The 19,841-nt window shown below is 42.2% G+C and overlaps 1 protein-coding gene across 1 annotated transcript in view; it reads right to left on the reverse strand.

The window, feature by feature from the left end:
• Nucleotides 1–1,409, reverse strand: part of LOC128693899 (cysteine sulfinic acid decarboxylase) — a 39,828-nt gene extending 38,419 nt beyond the window's left edge. Inside the window, exon 1 of the mRNA XM_070081161.1 lies at nucleotides 1,225–1,409. Coding sequence (XP_069937262.1) covers nucleotides 1,225–1,315 — 91 coding nt within the window. The 5' untranslated portion in view covers nucleotides 1,316–1,409. The remainder of the gene's footprint in view (nucleotides 1–1,224) is intronic.
• Between the last annotated feature and the right edge of the window lie 18,432 nt (nucleotides 1,410–19,841).

The following is a 19,841-nucleotide window of genomic DNA, read 5'->3' on the forward strand; positions in this document are numbered from 1 at the left end:
GGTTGTTGTCAAGGTATAAGCCTAGGAATTTTCCCCCATTATTTCTGGTAATTAGAGTGTTGTCAATCTTAATGTTAATTTGTGCATCTCCTGCTCTGCTACCAAACATAATATAGTAGGTTTTGTCAGTGTTAAGCGTAAGTTTATTGGCTGTCATCCAAGTCGATATTTTGATCAGCTCCTCATTCACAATGGTGTTGAGGGTGGCAAGATTAGGAGATGAGGAGGTACTTGTGCCTCCTCCCATGGGAGACTTAGGTCTCAGATACTCCCTCGAGAGGGAGCCAAGGCCGGGCCACCACTTGGAAAAGGCCCGGGCCGGGAAATCACCGGCGAATCTTTAATAATAATGACTTCACGTAGAGGTTATGAGAAAACGGAGAAGGGTAAACTATAAGATTAAGAGTAAACATTACTGTCGCAGACGACCTTGTGTAAATCTTTACCATGAATTATTATTTACCATTACATTAGTTAATGAATGTAATGAACTACAGGAGGAGGATGTGTGGGTGTGCAACAACTATTTAGAATTTAAAAGTACTGATGAAAAAAAGCATTTTATTCGATTTATGAAATTGAAAAGCTGGTCACCCAAAATAATTCAGTCAAGGTCACTTCTTTAATAAGTACACCAAGGAAACACGTAAGTGTTTTATGTAAATTTATGTTATTTGTTTTTATTTTACACCAACATTAACCAAGTAACCTAATCTCTGGGTTATTTTCATTGGGGTGATTTAGACTCCTCCCCCAGGATGTGACCCACAACAGGGGACAAAGTAGTATTAATTATTTCAAGGTAATAGCGTATGGAAACATGCCTAACGTTTCCACATGTAGAAATAAAGATATAATTCGTCTTCATTTTTACATGTACAAGGTATACAGTCCTAGCTGACATCAGTGACATACTACTATATAGAAAGCCACTTGTTGTGCAGAGCATTTTGTCCCAGGATGCGACCCTCACCAGTCCACTAACACCCAGGTGCCTATTTAACTGATGGGTGAACATACACAACCTTGTCAGGAAACACGCCTAATGTTTCAACCCTTGCCGGGAATCGAACCCGGACGATCACCGTGTGAAGCGAGAGCTTTTGCCACCATACCATTGGCCACCGTCCATCAGGCCATGGTGGCCCGTGGCCTGTTGGCCGAAGGCGCTACTACATATATGCAAATTAATATTAGTAAATTAATGATATCTGGTGAACTCACCAGAATTACTGATGAAGGAGCAACGTGTGCCCGAGGAAGCGTCCAGGAAGAAACTAGCATACACCAGGTGTGTGTGAGCGGCGGCGGTCATTAAAACACCAGACTTGAGCGTACCAACACTAGCACGGGATTGGTGCTCAGTCTCCACCTCTCCTCGGATTGGATAGTGACTCACTCGTGTCCTTAAAACGAATAAAATCCAAAAGTCAAGCATTAGCTTCGATCACTTGATAAGGTGGAAAGTCCCAGAGGCGATAATGAATAGCTGTAGATATTCAATTCTTATCATGTGTACTTAATATATTAATAACTTTGTTAAGTCCCTCTTCCCTAATTTGGAAAAAAACTTTTCAGTTGTTTGTCTTACATTGCTCATAACGTGTGGAAGTGCACGTCTGGGTCTGTCAGGTTAATCCTTATGGGTGTGGTCAGCAACTGAATAGGTGCCTGTAAAAATACTCCAAATGCTCCTTGTACAGGTATATTATTTAGACTAAGATATTTAATATGAATGACAAGAGACATAAATGTATGCATTTATAAATAATAAATACGAAGGTGATACTGTCGAGAGTAACACAGAAAAGGCGAGTGCAGAGCAAATTGTGACGACGTTTCTCTCTGTGTAAAGCTTGACAAAGCCCTGTACAAAGCTTGATGAGGCTGTGTGTACAGCTTGATAAATCTCTGCAGAGAGACGTTGTCGTAACTAAGGATCACTCCACACCTGTCTCTTGTCTATGAAGACACATGCACAACTTTTCGGTAAAATTGTTTCGTTAGGACACATGTCGCTCACTGGGAGCTTCTTCAAGCTCCCGGTGAGCGAAATGTGGTCTAATAACACGTTCAACGCGCTGCATGTCTGATCAATACAGGTGTCCGTACCATACGTCTCGTGTCGTACAAAAACTGTATTAAGAAAGATAAACTGTCTAATGCTTGTAGTAACACCTTTTATTACAATACTTCCAACTTCACCGTTTCCGTCTTTGATTTACAGTTGGATGTATATTTTTCTAGGTACATTTAGGTGTTGTTTTGTATAGATACGACTCTCTAGAATGTTAGTGGGGTTTTCTTTACGTAAGACGAATGTGTCTTACTGAGTTCCTCTCTCTATTTGTGTATACCTGAATAAACTTACTCTCTCCCCCTCTCTCTCTCTCTCTCTCTCTCTCTCTGTGTCTCTCTCTCTTTAAACGTTAACTGCATTGTCGTATATAGCCTAAAAAAATACCTTAAGACAACTACTTAATATCTAAAACAAATGTGCTGTTATTGTCGCAGTTTGCGTCTGGTAACAGCTGGGTTTAAGACATTTTGGACCTGAGGGACTGAACTAACTTGAATTCTGGTCTTGCGTAGTAAATATGTTGTAGAATGATGACGTTGTTCTTATCTTCCGTGTGAGGTTTTCCAACACCAGTCATGATACATTGCAACTTTATGTATAAATAACCGGAGTCATGGGAAAGGAAACTGTTGTATATATATATATATATATATATATATATATATATATATATATATATATATATATATACTATATATATATATATATATATATATATATATATATATACTATATATATATATATATATATATATATATATATATATATATATATATATATATATATATATATATACTAGGTCCTCTCTCTCTCTCTCTCTCTCTCTCTCTCTCTCTCTCCTCCCTGAGCTTTGTCATACCTCGTCTTAAAGCTATGTATGGTTCCTGCCTCCACTACGTCATTTGCTAGGCTGTGTGTGTGTGTGTGTGTGTGTGTGTGTGTGTGTGTGTGTGTGTGTGTGTGTGTGTGTGTGTGTGTGTGTGTACTCACCTAGTTGAGGTTGCGGGGGTCGAGTCCGAGCTCCTGGCCCCGAGTCCGAGCTCCTGTGTGTGTGTGTGTGTGTGTGTATGTGTGTGTGTGTGTGTGTGTGCGTGTGCGTGCGTGTGTGCGTACAATAAAAATCCACTGAAGATATAGTCAGTCATACCGAGGATGCTCTCATGAATTAGAAAAATTGCTATTTGGAAAACAATTTCACCATTTAAGCCCCGGCTGGCTATCAGTGAAGTTTACGTAAGTTGCCCTTCACATTCCAATTCCGCAGCCATGATGCCCGGATAATGTTGTCAATTATTACACTGATGATGGGTACAATTAGGGAAGACTATGAGATGCATAATTTCCTACACATTGCTTTTGTTTTGAGTTCTTATTGTCACTAGACAATCACAGGAATAATATTTAATGAGTCTGGTTGGTAGTATTAAAGGTGTGTTCAATCCACATGTAGATCACGTGCCAATTTCCAAATGCTCCCAGACAGTGTGTGTGTATGTGTGTGTGTGTGTGTGTGTGTGTGGCTACCATGGCCTTGCCCAACATTGCATGACGAGGACATCCCATCATGGTGTTGCCAAGCGAGCTGCCTTCTCTCTCTCTCTCTATCCACCTCACCAGAATCACCTCAATAATTTACTTCCTTCCGTAATATGATTTCCCTTTTCATACGCCATGATATCTCTATCGGGAAGAATTAAAGTGGACACGTAGCAACCCTTTCACTCTTATACTGCAGCTGTTCTCTCATCCTGTTTTCTTTCATGCATTTACTTGTATCTTTAAATATCGGCGTAATAATCCAGTATATTCATTGTGTGTGATTCAGAGTAATATAAAAGCAATTCGATGCTTATAAAATAAACCCATTTTCCTGTAACTCCTGACGGCGTTAAAAATGTTAGACAGAGGGAGACATATGTAAGTTAGGCCCTCCGACCAGGCCATGTGATCTGCCGGCCCAGGAACTTTCCACTGACAACGTCGTCACTACCGTCCAGGGGCGGAAGTATGACAACAGAAAACAAGCATTGTGTTGAGTGTATTATATCCACATGTCTGGTTCATCATTTCTCGTTGCTTCCCATGTTGCCTCAACACTAAACTTTATAGATTAGCTGTTCCCGGCCACTGAAAAAGGAAGTGTTTATTTCGTTGCAAAGCTTACAATGTGTGCTTAACACAAAATATTAATTACGAAGGCCTCTAGCATTCCGAGGCATTTCGGGCATTGATGATCATGTTTCTGACCTGACCAAGTTCAGCTCCAATGTCGTCCCCAGAGCCAGTAACATCACTCACAACACTGTGGTACCTAAAGCCAGTAATACCACTCAACACTGTGGTACCTAGAGCCAGAAATACCACTCAATACTGTGGTACCTAGAGCTAGTAATACCACTCAACACTGTGGTACCTAGAGCCAGTAATACTACTCACAGCACAGGTTTCTAGAACCAGTAACACCACTCACAACACTGTTGTTTCCAGAATCAGTAATACCACTCACACTGTAGTTCCTAGAGCCAGTAATACCACTCACAACACTGTAGTACCTAGAGAGAGTGATATCTCTCACAACACTGTGCTTCCTAGAAACAGTAATGCCACACACAACACTGTGGCTCCTAGAGCCAGTAATACCACTCACAACACTGTAGTACCTAGAGAGAGTAATACCTCTCACAACACTGTGGTACCTAAAACCAGTAATACCACACACAACACTGTGCTTCCTAGAAACAGTAATACCACTCACAACACTGTGGTGCCTAGAAACAGTAATACCACTCAAAACAGTATGGTTCCTAGAGCCACTAATACCACTCAAAACGCTGTGGTTCCTAGAGCCAGTAATACCACTCACAACACTGGTTCCTAGAGCCACTAATACCACTCAACACTGTGGTTCCTAGAACCACTAATACCACTCACAACACTGTGGTTCCTAGAGCCCATACCACTCACAACACTGTGGTTCCTAGAAAGAGTAATGTCACTCACAACACTGTGGTTCCTAGAGAGAGTAATACCACTCACAACACTGTGGTTCCTAGAGAGAGTAATACCACTCACAACACCGTGGTACCAAGAACCATATTACCACTCACAACACTGTGGTTCCTAGAGCCACTAATACCACTCACAGCTGTGGTTCCTAGAGTCAGTAATACCACTCACAACACTGTGGTTCCTAGAGCCAGTAATACCACTCACTACACTGTGGTTCCTAGAGCCAGTAATACCACTCACAACACTGTGGTACCTAGAACCAGTAATACCATTCACAACACTGTGGTTCCTAGAGCCAGTAATACCACTCACAACACTGTGGTACCTAGAGCCAGTAATACCACTCACTACACTGTGGTTCCTAGAGCCAGTAATACCACTCACAACACTGTGGTTCCTAGAGCCACTAATACCACTCAACTGTGGTTCCTAGAGCCAGTAATATCACTCAACACTGTGGTTCCTAGAGCCAGTAATACCACTCACAAACTAGAGCAAGTAATACCGCTCGCAACACAGTGGTTCCTAGAGCCAGTAATACCACTCACAACACTGCGGTTCCTAAAACCAGTAATACCACTCACAACACACTGGTAGCTAGAGCCAGTAATGCCACTCACAACACTGTAGTACCTAGAACCAGTAATACCACTCACAACACTGTGGTTCCTAGAGCCAGTAATACCACTGACAACACTGCGGTACCTAGAGCCAATAATACCACTCGCAACACTGTGGTTCCTAGAGCCAGTAATACCACTGACAACACTGTGAAACCTAGAGCCAGTAATACCACTCGCAACACTGTGGTTCCTAGAGTCAGTAATACCACTCACAACACTGTGTTACCTAGAGCCAGTAATACCACTGACAACACTGTGAAACCTAGAGCCAGTAATACCACTCACAACTCGGTGGTTGCTAAAACCAGTAATAACACTCACAACACTGTGGTTCCTAGAGCCAGTAATACCACTCACAACACTGTGGTTCCTAGAACCACTAATACCACTCACAACACTGTGGTTCCTAGAGCCCATACCACTCACAACACTGTGGTTCCTAGAGAGAGTAATGTCACTCACAACTCTGTGGTTCCTAGAGAGAGTAATACCACTCAACACCGTGGTACCAAGAACCAGTAATACCACTCACAACACTGTGGTTCCTAGAGTGATTAATACCACTCACAACACTGTGGTACCTAGAGCCAGTAATACCACTCACTACACTGTGGTTCCTAGAGCCAGTAATACCACTCACAACACTGTGGTTCCTAGAGCCAGTAATACCATTCACAATATTGTGGTTCCTAAAACTAGTAATACCACTCACAACACCGTGGTACCTAGAACCAGTAATACCACTCACAACACTGCGGTTCCTAGAACCAGTAATACCACTCACAACACTGGTAGCTAGAGCCAATAATGCCACTCACAACACTGTAGTACCTAGAACCAGTAATACCACTCACAACACTGTGGTTCCTAGAGTCAGTAATACCACTGACAACACTGTGGAACCTAGAGCCAGTTATACTACAACACTGCGGTACCTAGAACCAGTAATACCACTGACAACACTGTGGAACCTAGAGCCAGTAATACCACTCACAACATTGTGGTTTCTAGAGTCAGTGATACCACTCACAACACTGTGGTTCCTAGAGTCAGTAATACCACTGACAACACTGTGGTACCTAGAGCCCGGTGGCCTGGTGGCTAAAGCTCCCGCTTCACACACGGAGGGCCCGGGTTCGATTCCCGGCGGGTGGAAACATTTCGACACGTTTCCTTACACCTGTTGTCCTGTTCACCTAGCAGCAAATAGGTACCTGGATGTTAGTCGACTGGTGTGGGTCGCATCCTGGGGGACAAGATTAAGGACCCCAATGGAAATAAGTTAGACAGTCCTCGATGACGCACTGACTTTCTTGGGTTATCCTGGGTGGCTAACCCTCCGGGGTTAAAAATCCGAACGAAATCTTATCTATCTTATCTCACTTGCACTCTACTACGATGCCACCCACAATATTGTTGCACTCTGTGATGCCTCCCACACCATTGTCATGTTCTCCTATACCTGGAGTATACCTGGTGAGGATTTTGGGAGTCATCGCCCCCGCGGCCCGGTCTGAGGCCAGGCCTCGTGATGGATCAGGGTCTGATCAACCAGGCTGTTACTGCCGGGCGCACGCAAACTGACGTACGAACCACAGCCCGGCGGGTCAGGTACTGACTTAAGGTGCCTGTCCAGTGCCTTCTTGAAGACAGCCAGGGGTCTATTGGTAATCCCCTTTATGTATGCTGGGAGAGAGTTGAATGGTCTTAAGGCCCCTGACGCTTATTGTTTTGTCTCTCAGTGTACTCGTGGCGCCCCTGCTATTCATTGGGGAATGTTGCATCTCCTGCCGAGCCTTTTGCTTTCATATGGAGTGATTTTCGTGTGCAAGTTTGGTACTAATCCCTCTAGTATTTTCCAAGTGTATATTATCATGCATCTCTCTCGCCTGCATTCCAGGGATGCAGATGAAGGGACTTCAACTGTTCGCAGTAATTTAGGGGCCTTTTCATACATGTGTGTGCCGTGAAAGTTCACTGTACACTCTCCAGGTTAGCAATTTCGCCTGCCTTGAAGGGGGGCAGTTAGTGTACAACCTAGAGAGTATAAGTGATTTGAAGAAAATCATCACCGGCTTGGCATCCCTAGCTTTGAAGGTTCTCATTATTCATTCTATCATTTCCTAGCAGATGCGGTAGTTGCATTATCACTCCCAGGTCCTTCACATTACTTTTTCGCTCAATTGTATGGTTAGAACGGAAGAGTAATGTGTAGGACCTGGGAGTGATATTGTCAGAGGATCTCGCCTTCAAGGACCACAACAATTTATCAACCGCATCTGCTAGGAAAATGATAGGCTGGATAATGAGAACCTTTGAAACTAGGGACGCCAAGCCCATGATGATTCTCTTCAAATTATTCCACTCTACTATGATGCCACAACATTAGGGCACTCACCCATGATGCCTCCCGCAACCTCAATCACTTTTATCGCTCAAATCAATCAATAAAACGTAAGTCTAATGTGAGAGGCATGGGGTGATAACGTCAGAAGATCTCGCATTCAGGTAGAACAATTTCGTTATCGTATTTGCAAGGAAAATAATAGGCTGGATAACTAGACCCTTCAGAGCAAGAAAGGCCGGGCCAATGATGACACTCTTCAAGTCACTCGTTCTTTCATGGTGGAATATTGCTGTCTTCTAAGAGCTCCCTTTATGGAGAGAGAAAATACAGAGCTAAAAAATGTAAAGAAAACTTTCATACCTGATATAAACGCAATCAAGTGCCTAAATTACTGGGAACACTTGAAGTTCCTCGAACTATACTCTTAAGAACGTAGGCGAGACATTATCTCCACCTGGACGATCCTGAAGGTACTTGTCTTAGATCTGCCCACTGAGATTACTACATGCGAATACAAAAGGCTTAGCAGTTGGTACAACATTCCTCTGATGAAAAATAAGGAAGCAACGAGCACACCGAGAAAGAGCTCAGTAAATGTAAGGGGACTACGACTTTTCAGGACTTTCCTTTCATGTACAAGGATTATCAACGGACCCCCTGGCTGTTTTCAAGTGGGAACTCGAGAGATTCCTTAAATCCATTTCTAATTAATCAAGCTGTGGTGCATACGTTGGGTTTCGGCGGCGGGCACTAACAGCCTGATAGGCCGAGGAGGCAGTGACCTCCAGAAGTGACTCCGGGTAACCTCCAGGTAATAACAGTGGGGTACTCATCTATAATGCCATCAACAACATTCGGCTAACAATAAGGTATTTATTTACCGCTAGATGAACAGTAGGCTTGCCGACTTGCCTCGCGTCGACTGATTGCTGTCGGATGTAGACCAACTTGGTTCCATGAACTGAGACTGTCCAGGAATTTAAAGATGGACTTGTAGCTAGATACAACTATTTTTTAACTAATGAGTTAACTTAAACGATAGACAGGAAAAGTCAACATACAGGACAGTATAAATAATATGTTGACCTTAACTGAGAGAATTTAGGACAGTGGAAAGGCTATTAAGTTCCCCAGGACTCTTCAAATTATTTCAAACCTCTCTTGTAAGAGAAAAAATAGCTAAGTTCAGACAAAATAACTGGGAAATATATGTGAGTTTGCTCACTCACTGTCCTGTTCAAAGCATGGAAGGACATTAATAAAATTATAAGCAAAAACGTACAGAAGTTGTTCACCAAAATCTAATACACAAAGCAAATACGTTAATCACGAATTAGGCACAAGTTTCTAGTTATAATAGGTCACCACTATTTATCAAGAAAACCTAGAAAGTTTATTGATGGTAAATTAGACACGTGTGTAACATTTGGGGGTATCTTTAATGAGGAGATGTTTCGCCACACAGTGGCTTCATCAGTCCATACAAAGGAGAATGGTGAAGAACAGGAGGAGTTTGAGGTAATCAGTCACTCAGCCTTGAGTCGATGTGATCAGTCCATCAATCATGAAAAGAATACAGTATATGTGCGGAGAAGTAGCTTACCAACTTGTGGGTTCTCTGAGCCCTTGGACACGGCCTACTTCCACATTGGTCAATTGTGACACCACTACGACTGCTGCACCTCTCCTGCCTATGGTATATAAGCTACTTCTCTGCACATATGCTGTATTCTATTCAGGATTGATGGACTGACCACATCGACTCAAGGCTGAGGGACTGATTACCTCAAACTACTCCTGTTCTTCACCATTCTCCTTTGTATGGACTGATGAAGCCACTGTGTGGTGAAACGTTTCCTTATTAAAGATACCCAAATGTTGCACATGTGTCTAATTTATCAACTTGTCGGTTCTCTGAACCATTCATTTGCAAAGTTTATTGATCGAGGAAATCCTGCTGATATATACAATATTACACTCACGAACTAGATGTTGCCCTCACCAGGAACCAAGACACCGTCCACGGGAAGAACAGTGTAATCTCTGACATCAGTAGATTACTGAGGCGTGTACCTGGTAACCCAGTTAGAACTGTGCGATACAGAATGAGTTATGCTGTGCGTTACTTATTGTCGTCGTGGATCTTCTTTTCCCGCCCCATCTCAGTGACTGTGTAAAATATTGGAGACGATGGTATGTAACATGTTGCTATACGGAATTAAAGAATATATTCCACCCAGTATTTACACACATGGCAAAGGTTTATCAAACTGTGTGGCATCATTTTTAACTGAGCAAGGGGACAAAAAGGCACAAATACGCGACTCTTCTCGATATAAAAAAAAAAATGTTGCAAACTGAGAAGTTATTTGGTATTCCCAGAGGAAGACCTTCAGAGGTTCCCTGGTTTTTCCTTCCTTCAACTTTTCGATTTTACTTCGCTCAAAACTCGAGAATACCTCACCTAATCTCCTTAAAAATTTTCAACACCAGTGTATAGTAACGAGCACCAAATTCTTGGAACAATTGGCATGCTCACGTGCCCTATGACCAACGTTGTTGAACTCTTCCCTAGCGTCCTGGAATGGCTGGCTAGCTACCTACCTACGTAACTGGAGTCTACCTGGAGGGTATTCCGGGGATCAACGCCCCCGTGGCCCGGTCCATGATCAGGCTTCCTGGCGGATCAGGGCCTGATCAACGAGGCTGTTACTGCTGGCCGCACGTAGTCCAACGTACGAATCAAAGCCCAGCTGATCCGGCACTGACTTTAGGTATCTGTCCAGCTCCCTCTTTGAAGACAACCAGGAGTCTAATGGTAATTCCTCTTATGGCTGGTGTGAGGCTGTTGAATAGTCTTGGGCCCCGGACACTTATTGTATTTTCTCTTAGTGTACTGGGGGTGTTGCATCACCTGCCAAGTCTTTTGCTTTTGTAGGGAGTGATTTTTGTGTGCAGATTAGGGACGAGTCCTCTAGGATCTTCCAGGTGTAGATTATGATGTATTTCTCTCGCCTGCGATCCAGTGAGTACAAGTCAAGTACTTCTAAGCGTTCCCGGTAGTTAAGGTGTTTGATGGAGCTTATATTGGGTGGCCCGGTGGCCTGGTGGCTAAAGCTCCCGCTTCACACACGGAGGGCCCGGGTTCGATTCCCGGCGGGTGGAAACATTTCGACACGTTTCCTTACACCTGTTGTCCTGTTCACCTAGCAGCAAATAGGTACCTGGGTGTTAGTCGACTGGTGTGGGTCGCATCCTGGGGGACAAGATTAAGGACCCCAATGGAAATAAGTTAGACAGTCCTCGATGACGCACTGACTTTCTTGGGTTATCCTGGGTGGCTAACCCTCCGGGGTTAAAAATCCGAACGAAATCTCTTAATTTGCAGTAAAGGTTCTCTGTACATTCTCTAGATCTGCAATTTCACCTGCCTTGAATGGAGATGTTTGTGTACAGCAGTATTCCAGCCTGGAGATCATCATTGGCTTGGCATCTCTTGTCTTGAATGTTCTCATTATTCATCCTATCAGTTTCCTCGCAGATGTGATAGTAGTACTGTTGTGCTCCTTGAAGGCGAGATCCTCAGATATTACCACTCCCAGATCATTCACATTACTTTTCCACTCTATTGTGTGATTAGAGTTTGTAGTATACTCAGTTCTAGCTATTATTTCCTCTAGTTTCCCATAACGGAGAAGTTGGAATTTGTCTTCATTGATCATATTGTTCTCCGTTGCCCATTGGAAAACTTGGTTTATATCCTCTTGGAGATTTGTCGTGTCCTCAGTGGTTGACATCCTCATGCAGATCCTAGTATCGTCTGCAAAGGATGATACGGTGCTATGGTTTACATCTATGTTTATGTCTGATATGAGGATAAAGAACAGGATAGGAGCGAGTCCTGTGTCTTGTGGAACAGGGCTCTTCACTATGGCAGCTTCCGATTTAAATCTGTTTACCACTACTCTGTCTTCGATTTGTAAGAAAGTTGAAGATCCATCTGCCTACTTTGCCAGTTATTCCTTTAACACGCATTTTGTGTGCTACTAAACCATGATCGCACTTGTCAAAGGCTTTTGCAAAATCTGTGTATATTACATCTGCATTCTGTTTGTTTTCCAGCGCATCCAAGACCATATCATAGTGGTCCAGTAGTTGCGAGGGAGGAGCGACCTGCTCTGAACCCGTGTTGCCCTAGACTTTGCAATTGTTGGGAGTCCAAGTGGTTTGCAGTCCTGCATCTTAGCTATTGCTCTGCTGCCACCTTAATGGAGTGGGGCTATATCCGTTGCTTTTAGTAACTGTGGAATCTCACCTGTGTCTATGCTCCTTTTGCATAGAGTTCCACTAGTCTGGGCCTTGGGCTGAGTGCATGGGCATGTTGTCAATGGTTTTCTCAAAGTCTAGAGTTACCTGGACCTGGAGAGAGTTCCGGGGGTCAACGCCCCCGCCGCCCGGTCTGTGACCAGGCCTCCTGGTGGATCAGAGCCTGATCAACCAGGCTGTTACTGCTGGCTGCACGCAAACCAATGTACGAGCCACAGCCCGGCTGGTCAGGTACCGACTTTAGATGCTTGTCCAGTGCCAGCTTGAAGACTGCCAAGGGTGGAGTTAGGGAGTTATATCAGGGTTATATCAGAAATTTGGCATATATTGACAGGGTTTTGAGGCTCAGTCATGAAAAATTTATTTGGGTTGTCTACCTTTAGACTAATTCGTGGCACACTGAACACAGTCATATTGAGATTTCAGTATCTCATTCATTTCTTTGTTGTCGTCTGTGTAGGATCAGTCTTGTTTAAGCAGGGACCCTATATTAGAAGTGGTTTTTGCCTTGTTTTTGGCATATGAAAAGAAATATTTCGATTTTCTTTAATTTCACTAATCGCTTTTAGCTTTTGTCTCTCCTGGATCCTGTATGAGTCCTTTAACTTAAGCTCAGTATTTTCCACTTCCCTGGTTAGCGCTTTCTTCCATGTTTCAGATAATCTAGCATTCTTGAAGAGCTCAGTGATTCTTCGCCTTCTGCTGTAGAGGGAGCTTCTCTCTCACTCCAATTTACTTCTCTTTTTTTTTTTTTAGGGGAATAAGCCTTGAACATACCTCAGCTTCCAGAAAGTTGATCTTTTCAAGGCACTAGTTAGGGTCCATGTTATTTAAATTATCTTCCCATCATGTTTCATTTAGGACATAGTATACCTGGTTCCAGTTGATGTTCTTGTTGAAGTTGAATTTGGTACAAGTACCCTCATAGCTGTATGCATTTTGCTGTGCATGTAAGTCTGGACTTCGATTAGATTGTGATCAGAATTAGTTTTTGATATTATGTTTCTTACCAGATCTTCATTATTTGTGAAAATAAGGTCAAGTGTGTTCTCCAGTCTTGTTGGCTCCACTGTCTGCTAACTTAGGATGTGTTTATTGCAGAAATACAGCAGCTGCGTGTGAATTTTCATCTGAGCTGTCTCCAGGGATTATTTCTGCTACAACATTATTTGCTACATTCTTCCATTTTGTGTGTCTTAGATTGAAATCACCAAGCAGCAAGATGTCTGGGCATCGGGCTAAAAGGTTTTCCAGACAATAGTAAATTTTCGATGGCTGTTCCTTGAACTGTTGGGAAGTTGCATCTGGCGGCTTATACATAAGTTCAATGACTAAGTTTTGGTTCTCGATTTTTGTTAGAAATTCAACTACATCATTTTTGGTGTTCAGTATCTCTGTGCAAATGAACGACTTTTTGACATACAGGCCAACCCCCTCACTTGGTGCCTGTTCTTTCTGTCACAGCTGAAAAGGTTGTATCCAGGTATCCATATTTCACTGTCAAAATAATCTTTTGCGTGGGTCTCGGTGAAGGCTGCAAACAGTGCATTTGACTCCCCTAGAAGTCCACTAATGAAAGGTATTTTGTTTTTGGTGCATGGCTTAAGGCCCTGTATATTAGGAAATATGAGGTCATGTTGCATGTTTGTTGGGGAGGATTTTGCTGTTGGCATCAGTAGTTGCGAGTCTGAAGGGGCCAGTGACTGTGTCTCCAGCCCAATAAGTCTCCAAGGTGGTGAACTATTTTTGTACTTCTTTCCATTTTCTTTCGTTTCCTACCACTAAAAAATCACTTGGAGTAGAGTTGTCGTAACTGCTGTAACTACTATGATTTGTTTTACGGGATGTGTACCTCCTGGTACCTTTTAAGTGGTATGTGGGGCAGTTGTTGTTGTAACATTCTTTTTTGAGGACTGAAGAGTGGCACATCTCAGGGTGGAAGAATTTGCAAGAGATAGATCGACACACTTCTTTAGACAGGAGGTCGCGGCATTTTTTGGAATGCTCAAAGTTGCATATCCCATTTGTTTTCCCCGATATTCCATGCTTACAGATGCCCCAAGAATATAATTTGTACCATTTTGTTTTTGGTTGGATACAATTCTGTAATCCTCGGTGGTGGAGCTTCAAACCTTCAAAAAAAAAAAATCGACGTCGATGGAGTTTTAAATTCAAAAGTGTAGGAGCAGATCTGACCATTTTATTTGTAAAACTGTGAAATTTATATTCACTATAAATCACGTTAAGTCATTTTCAGTTTACATCTTCTAAACGGCTTCAGTATTAAAGCGATAAATCTTAAGGTCAGGATAATACTGACTAGGTTTCGTTTGCGTGTAGGAAAATTTATTATAGTAAAATATTTAAAAAAAAGCTTGGAATCATTCAATCTTCAACTGGATAATGACTTGTCTGATCACCTGCAAATTTTCGCCAGTTTCCTGAACACAAGGTTTGTGCTGCTGGCGGCTGCATGACAATTTGCAAAGTTTTTTGAATAATAGTGATATTTTGACTGGCTTCAAAATATTGATGACGATGTATAAGAAAGATGGTTACCCTTGTGAGTAACCATCCCGAGTCAGGGAAAATTTTAAATTTTACTGAAAAAATTTAAAACTTGGTTTCAATGGAATAGATCAGTTACTACAGAATGTCTTTTCTGATCGGCTTCAAACTTAAGGCTCAGGGAGATTGACACCAGTGAGTCCATCTATCATCATTCTATCATGCAGGAGGAGCCACATGTCTATGGTGCATCCAACAAAATAAGCAGACTCTTGGATGTCACTACTGCCCGGCTCCGGCTGGGTTACAAGTATCTTTGGCAGGTTAAATCACCACCACCAGATGTAGACCAAACGAAATGTAAACTTTGCCAGATGGACTATTGTCACACCTTGCATCATTATGTACTGGAGTGTGATCAAATTAATGAATTTAGAAACAACTCACTCAGAAATGTTCAAGAAATGGCTAAGTATTTTATCCACAGTGGTATATTACAGACCATTCTGGAGAAATACCCTGACTTTGCTAGCTGTAAATAAAGCATTACCACATATGTGCATGTGTGTGTGTGTGTGTGTGTGTGTGTGTGTGTGTTTGTGTTTGTGTGTTTGTGTGTGTGTGTGTGTGTGTGTGTGTGTGTGTGTGTGTGTGTGTGTGTGTGTGTGTGTGTGTGTGTGTGTGTGTGTGTATGAGTATGAGTGTGTGTGTGTGTATGAGTGTGTGTGTGTGTATGTATGATTGTGTGTGCGGCAGCGGCAGCAACGGTATCCTGCCAGCTCTTCTTTCTCAAAAAACATCGCTCAACAAAACTTGTGATGGCCTAAAGTGAAAGTTCAACTACATGAACCCACGTAGACCACAACATGACCCAAGAATACTAAGAATGTAACCCAAATCTTGACAAAATTAGAAGATCTAAGGAAGACAGCCCTGCTAACCCAAACACTGCCTCCGCTGCCAGACAATCACTTAACCCAAGCTCCGAGAAAACAAGCCTTCTCCTCCATTGCTACACAGTATCTACTTCAGTGATACTATGAAAGGATATCGCAGAAGAATCAACACCAGTAATAAAAGAATAACAGCAAGGACCCTAGAACTCAACTTGTCTACCCAGCAGGACGCCAGTGTATCATCAACCCCTCTCTCCGCCGCCACCCAAGGAACAACAACAACAGCAACAACAAACATGGCTGACTCCCCCTCCAACTCCACTCCCTTCAAAGGATTCACCCATGATAACTCAGGTATGATTATTCCTGACAATATCAAGGACTACATCGTTGCTCTAGAAAATGAAATCAAAGATATCAAAGCAACACTCGAGCGACGAGAATCCAAGATAACCAACCTCGAGAATAAGATTGTGGAAAATTTTTTGATTTTCCGAAACTATAGTGCCTAATAGGTGTTTAATGTGTCTATATGGGTCAAAAATGTATTTGAAAATAAGAGTAGAACCAAGAGTTCCCTTTGCGCATGCGCGGATGTGCGGGGGGGAGGGCGCGTATTGTTTTGAATGGTGGTGAGGAAGCTGAGAAAACATGGAACCACGAAATTGACGTTCACGGTGGCCTAAGGATTAATATAGGCCTCATTTCATAATAAGAAGTGTCGTAATTGTTCCTGGTGGAGAGTGAGGGAACGGGATTTACGGGACCACAGTAATAGAGTGGTAAAAGTGTGATAAGAGAAGGACCGGGTGACTGACGCGCCACAATGGACTGTGTCCTGGGGAAAATTACCCTTGGATTAATCATCACTCATCGGTCTCAGATCTTAATGGAGTGACCTCTAGTTTGTATAATAGTTATGAGACGTTAAATCGGCTTGTGAATTGTAATGTAATTAATGATAATAACGCTAAGTTAAGAGAATATGTGAAGTGAAATAAGTCGTTTGCTCCGAGTGAACACGCTAGACCTCGTTGTTAACGAGACGAGGAAAGGGAAACTCCTTGAGTCACGACGTCTAAAGCAGGACAAACCAGCGGATACCTCGTCCTGCTGGAATGAGAATCGTGTCGGTGTAGCAGGACATCGAAAATGAGATGGTGAATCAAGAAATGAGGAATATCAATCACCCACAGTTAAGTAACCCTTCTAGTTATAGCAACCTTAGACTGGCCAGTAGTGGTATGTTATAATTAGATAGGTTACGAGTGATCCAGCTACATCAAGTGACCACCAGAGAACATCTGGTAAGTAGTGGGATTATGTACAAATGTTTTCCTTGACGGATGTATCCATGTGTGTCCTACCCCCCCCCCCTTCATTCAGTTAAACTAATATAATCTATACAGTCCACAATTAATTAGTAGCACCGTACTTGTGGGTGCTACCCAATCCATACTGGTCTCGGATAGATATGGATAAGATTGTGAGGTCGAGGGGACCACTTGGTGCGACCAGGGGTGGTTAAGTTTTCTCACATGTCTACACGGGGTGACTACGGTAAACAATATGATTGTCTCCCAATGAGATTACTGGTATGTATATAATGTTGAGGTACATACAGGTAAGCACCCTAGAAAATTTTCCATATCTGCCCGTTGGTCCTTCGAGAACCGGATGCAATCAGTGAAAAAATTAATTGAATTAATTACTTAATAATTAAGTGACTGATTGAAGGAAGTGGGTGTAGGGTGCACAAGTTTAATCGATCGTGTGATGGATGACAATTAGCCCAATTAATTGCTAGCACATGTGTGGCTAGGATTTATACAAGAGTAAAGTGCAAGAATTACTCTTATAAGGCGCCTACTTAAGTTGTATAATCAGTGATTAATAATTCTCTAACCATGACTGGATCTAATGGAGTTAATGTGGCTGACAAGTCCGTGAATTTTAGAGTAATGAAAGCATCATTACAGGCTATTAAAAGCCATGTGACGAAGGCATTTGATTTAGTGAATCAAAGAACCGTGAACCCTAATGAATTAAAGTTATATTTAGATGCTTTAGAGAGTAGATTTGATTGGTACAAATTGTGGTTTAAAGACTGTGAAAGAGATCTGCTGGAGAATTGTGCAGATAGAATGGAAATGAATGTTTTAATTAATCAACATTACGAATTGGAAGAAAAACTGTCTTGTAAAAGTAAGGCTTTGAATAAATTAAAGGGTGTAAGCCAGGCAGTTGATCAACCTATTAATGCAAAGGGTGGGTTTGCCAAAACCTCCATAGTACGGTCTGGAGGAAATCAGACTAGGTCGGCAGGAATTAATTGTTCAATTGCAGACCAGCCAGCCAAACAGTTCTAAGGATATAACACATAATGACGCTGAAGTATCTGTCAAGTCTCAAAAGGGAAAATTAATCCCAGTGGTAATAATCATAGTTAAGAGTTAAATAGGCACATATCAAGTCAGGAATCAGTAATAGTGGTTCCTCACATCAAGGTAAGAGGAATAAGTACCTCGGTAAGTGTAACCCGGTTAATAAGAGGTCAGGCAAGGAAAAGAGAGACTGCCTCTTCTGCCAGGGTACTCATTTCACTAAAAATTGTAATGCCTGTAATTCATGGGACATTAAAGTGGAAAGAATGAAAGAACTTGACAGATTTATCAGATGTCTAGACAATCATAATGTAAAGGATTGTCATACCAAATTGAACAGTTGCTATCAATGCAACAAGGGAAAGCACCATACAGTTATGTGCAGGGTTGTATGTGATTCTTATAATAATGGTGACAATAATGATAATGTTAATAACCCTGACACTACAGTGACTGATGTAAAGGTTGCAGCTAATGGCAATAATGATGGCCTAGCTGAGGTAGCCTTGCCGGTGTTGGATGTAAAAATTCAGGATAAAGGGCATAAACCCAAAACCATACGGTGTCACTCTCCTCAACACTGGTACGGGCCATGTAATATATGGCAGACTACCGCCTAGTAATAATGACTAGAGGAAGTAGTGAATACGGTCACGGTGTCTTACTCATGAAAGGTCAACCCAGTACAAGTATTCTTCTATCGAGAATGATGTTGAACCAGTCTAATTTGTGGGAGCTGGACAGCATAGGGATTAATGTAAATGAGGAAAGTCCAAATGATTCCTTTACTCAGGAACAATACCTGAAGGATGTTAAATGTGAATCTGGACATTACTGGGTGCGACTTCCGTGGAAGCTTGACCGTCCAGAATTACCTACTAATTATAGGATGGCGTATGGACAGTTAAAGGGCCCAGCTCTGCGAACTGAGCAAGACACCAAAATTGTTGACTGCTTATAATGATATAATTAATAAGCAGTTAAATAATAAATTGTTCTTACTTCAGGCGACGATAAATGCACACCTTAAATGCACAGGCGGTCCACTGAGCGAAGTAATTGGGTAAATAATCTTATGTGGACAATTTCCGGGTGTGACGTCAACTGAAGAGGAACTAATGAGGATATGTGAAGGGGTTAATGAAATAATGAAGAAATGTGCTGGGACTGACTTGGGATACTGAGAGACTTGTTATTGTTAAAGTCTCAAAATTCCAGTATGCCCAATAAATTAATCCAGGGAGCATAGGCTTATGCCCCTGAGAGAATGGAACACTAATTAGTCCATTTTGAGGGATCAATAAATATAGATGGCCATGGAGTTGGTGCCTATATGCAGTAATGTGCTGGGGCTGACTTGGGATACTGAGAGACTTGTTATTGTTAAAGTCTCAAAATTCCAGTATGCCCAATAAATTAATCCAGGGAGCATAGGCTTATGCCCCTGAGAGAATGGAACACTAATTAGTCCATTTTGAGGGTTCAATAAATATGGATGGCCATGGAGTTGGTGCCTATATGCAGTAATGTGCTGGGGCTGACTTGGGATACTGAGAGACTTGTTATTGTTAAAGTCTCAAAATTCCAGTATGCCCAATAAATTAATCCAGGGAGCATAGGCTTATGCCCCTGAGAGAATGGAACACTAATTAGTCCATTTTGAGGGT

This window comes from Cherax quadricarinatus, unplaced genomic scaffold, assembly GCF_038502225.1.
Source record: "Cherax quadricarinatus isolate ZL_2023a unplaced genomic scaffold, ASM3850222v1 Contig1860, whole genome shotgun sequence".
NCBI classification, from domain to species: Eukaryota; Metazoa; Arthropoda; class Malacostraca; order Decapoda; family Parastacidae; genus Cherax; species Cherax quadricarinatus.